General features: G+C 37.7%; 1 protein-coding gene across 2 annotated transcripts in view; it reads left to right on the forward strand.

Annotated features, from left to right (window-relative positions):
• LOC138056892 (uncharacterized) overlaps positions 1-2,695 on the forward strand; it is a 17,954-nt gene extending 15,259 nt beyond the window's left edge. For both annotated transcript variants that reach the window (XM_068902825.1, XM_068902826.1), the window contains exons 7-8: positions 2,407-2,470; positions 2,599-2,695. In XM_068902825.1, coding sequence (XP_068758926.1) covers positions 2,407-2,470; positions 2,599-2,664 — 130 coding nt within the window. In that variant the 3' untranslated portion in view covers positions 2,665-2,695. The remainder of the gene's footprint in view (positions 1-2,406; positions 2,471-2,598) is intronic.
• Positions 2,696-2,918: the final 223 nt, after the last annotated feature.

Below are 2,918 nucleotides of genomic sequence, written 5' to 3' on the forward strand. Positions count from 1 at the left end.
ACAGTCAAACAATCAATAACACTAGGCATCAATAAAGCTGAAGAATTTCACAGTTTTCAAAGCGTATCCCGACAAGTGAAGCTTTTACAGTGGTGTAAAGGTCGCCATGCTTTTTTCTGGCTTCAGCATAAAATCTCTTTAGTACATATGCATTCGCCAACTTGTCCTTCGCGTCGATGACACGAGTGACTCTCCGATCTTCGTCTACCTTTCTTTCCTTGAGATACTCTCGAAATACGTTGAGTGCAACTTTTGTTCCTTTCTTAGTATTCTCACTGTTCTTTCGATCAACTGAAGATGTCGAATCATTCTCTAACAGCTCGGGGAACCGATCTGTCATTTTCTCACAAGAGCGTGATGTCAACTGCGCATGAGCAGAATATTATTTGCAGCAAAACACTTATTTGCAGGTCACGTGGTGGGCTCTCGGCCAATGAAAAGGAAGGACAAAATACATCGAATGATAATGATGCTTATGACGACGATGATGACAATGATGATGACGATGATGATGATGACGACGACGATGACGACGATGATAATGATGATGATGATGATCGTTCCCTAATATCATCATTCCTTTTGAAAAAGCAAATATTACTTATTGGAAAACCGACCTCACTACAACCTGAAAATATGCATTGTTCTTACTTGACAGGCAAATTGAGAACAGAAAAATGCCTCAACTTTTTAAAGTGTTCCTCTTGAACGGAACAAGCGTAAACGGGATCTATTGTTCTCTTTATATGGAGTCCGAGATACGAAAAATATTTTTCAATACGAAACGGCCTAAATTATTTCCCGAAAGGTATCGAAAGACGTGATTTTTATATGTAACCATAGCAGCAGTGATCTTTTCTCGTGTGAAAATAACATGTTATCTTCACGTGTGGTATTTCATTGGTGTTTATATAATTAATAAGTATATGTCTATCTATCTATCTATCTATCTATCTATCTATCTAAGAGGACACGAAGTGAAAAAAAAGCAGGGGATAACGAGGACATGTTCACAGCTAGATAGGAAAGTAATATTCAAAGACACGATAATTATACCTTAAAGAACTGGAGGTGCTGTCTTAGAAAAAAAATCAGCTTAAGTAAAGATATACCAGTTGTTTGCTCCAAATCATAAATTCCTGCGTAAAATCGATGGTAAAATTTGTCTCCGTCCGTAGTTGCTAGTAGTAAACGTAGCAATCAACCATTGCTAGAAGCTAACAATCATTTTTTTTTTTTCATATCTAAATAATTTATGTACTGTTTAATAAACGAGCAGCAGTGTTTTGTTCCTCGGGAGTCCGAACAAAGGTACAAAATGTGAGGGGAATATAAAAAACAAAAACAAGTCGGGTCTCATTACTATTCTTTACATAAAGAATTCTGATGAGGAGTGTTTTATCGGGTTTAAAACTCATGCACGTGACGTTTTATCGATGTTTTGATAGGCTGTTAGGCTCATGAATTACAAATGACTTTTTAATCTTCTTGTCGAGGGTGCCCCCTACCCTCCTCCCCTCCTGAACAATGTTGAGGGGAGGGAGAGCTTTCTTATTTGCACTTCGTGATCATGTAGTAAATAACATTTCTGTAGGTGAGAAAGAGGGAGAGGATATTGTTGAGTCTTTGTAAAAGTTACTAAAAGAACGAAAGTTGAGAAAAGTCTCAACGATCTTTGTCCAGGATTGTAACTTGTGGTTGTCTAATTAACAAATCAAAAGTGGCTCAGCCGTTGTCTGTACTCTTATCGACAACGATATTTGTCATCACAGTGGAAAAAATGTTGTGCGCTTCGGGAGTCCACGACAAATTTTGACCACTGTGATGACGGATATCGTTGTCGATAAAAGTACAGAAAACGCTGAACCACTTTCGATTTGTTTTTTACCACAACATTCAGCGCCAAAGATAATGTTTATTTCAAAGAGTGACCAATAGTGACCAAGATTGTAACACAAAGAAAGAGCAAGCGTTGTCTATGGCATTCTCACAATCCGAACGTTTCTCATTGGTCATCCACGTTTGAGAGCTGAAAAAGGCATTGCGTGACATGTTAACGTGTAGACTCTTGTCGACAACGGAAAATTAACCAGTCAGATTGCAAGATTACTAGCAATAATCTTTTGAAAGGCTTAGAGTTTGCTGTTCATACTTCATTGCTAGTTTTAACAACTTGTGCGTCCGCTATTTTGTAAAATCTTTCAAGTAAATTGACCCTGCAAAACGGTTTAAGTGAACTTCAGCTTAGGAAGCATAACAGGAGGGCTTTCCATTGATGCTAATTAGAAGATTTAAGGATGACAAACGAGTTTGGACAAATTTGAATCACTTGCATTGTAGTGATGTTGGAGAACATACGGCATACTTCTGATAGTTTCTGATAGTTCCCGCATGTTTCATTTACAGGAAGAGACATAATCTAGAGAGCTACGCTAAAAATAGTTCGACTTCTACGGCTGCAGACAGAGCAGTAAGGAATTTCTCAAGACTTCTGACCGTCTATTTTTTTGCATTTTTAATTGCTTTTAAATTCTACATGGTTATGTCAAGAAAAGGGGGTTGCAAATGATTCAGTTTGCTGTCTTATTATTTAAACAGGTTGATGAAGTGACCGAATCTTCCAACGATAATACAAATGTCGATGGTGACTATGAATACGCCTAAGCTAGGCTGAGAACGGAAAAAAGAGAACAAGGCAAGTTGGTACATTTCCTCTTTCACAGGAATCCCATAACAGTATGACCCTGCTCCCATATGGCCCTCTTCATGAAATGAGAATGCTTGTATCAAGAAAAGCTAGTCAATTTGGAAGACAATAGCTTTTGTTTAGCGTTTCATATATTGGCTTAAAGGGAAGTATTGAGACGATAGCTTTGGTGCCAAGATAAAGACTCGGGAAATTAAAAATTGTTTATCAT

The sequence above is a fragment of the Montipora capricornis genome, chromosome 7 (assembly GCF_036669925.1).
Source record: "Montipora capricornis isolate CH-2021 chromosome 7, ASM3666992v2, whole genome shotgun sequence".
Lineage (NCBI taxonomy): Eukaryota > Metazoa > Cnidaria > Anthozoa > Scleractinia > Acroporidae > Montipora > Montipora capricornis.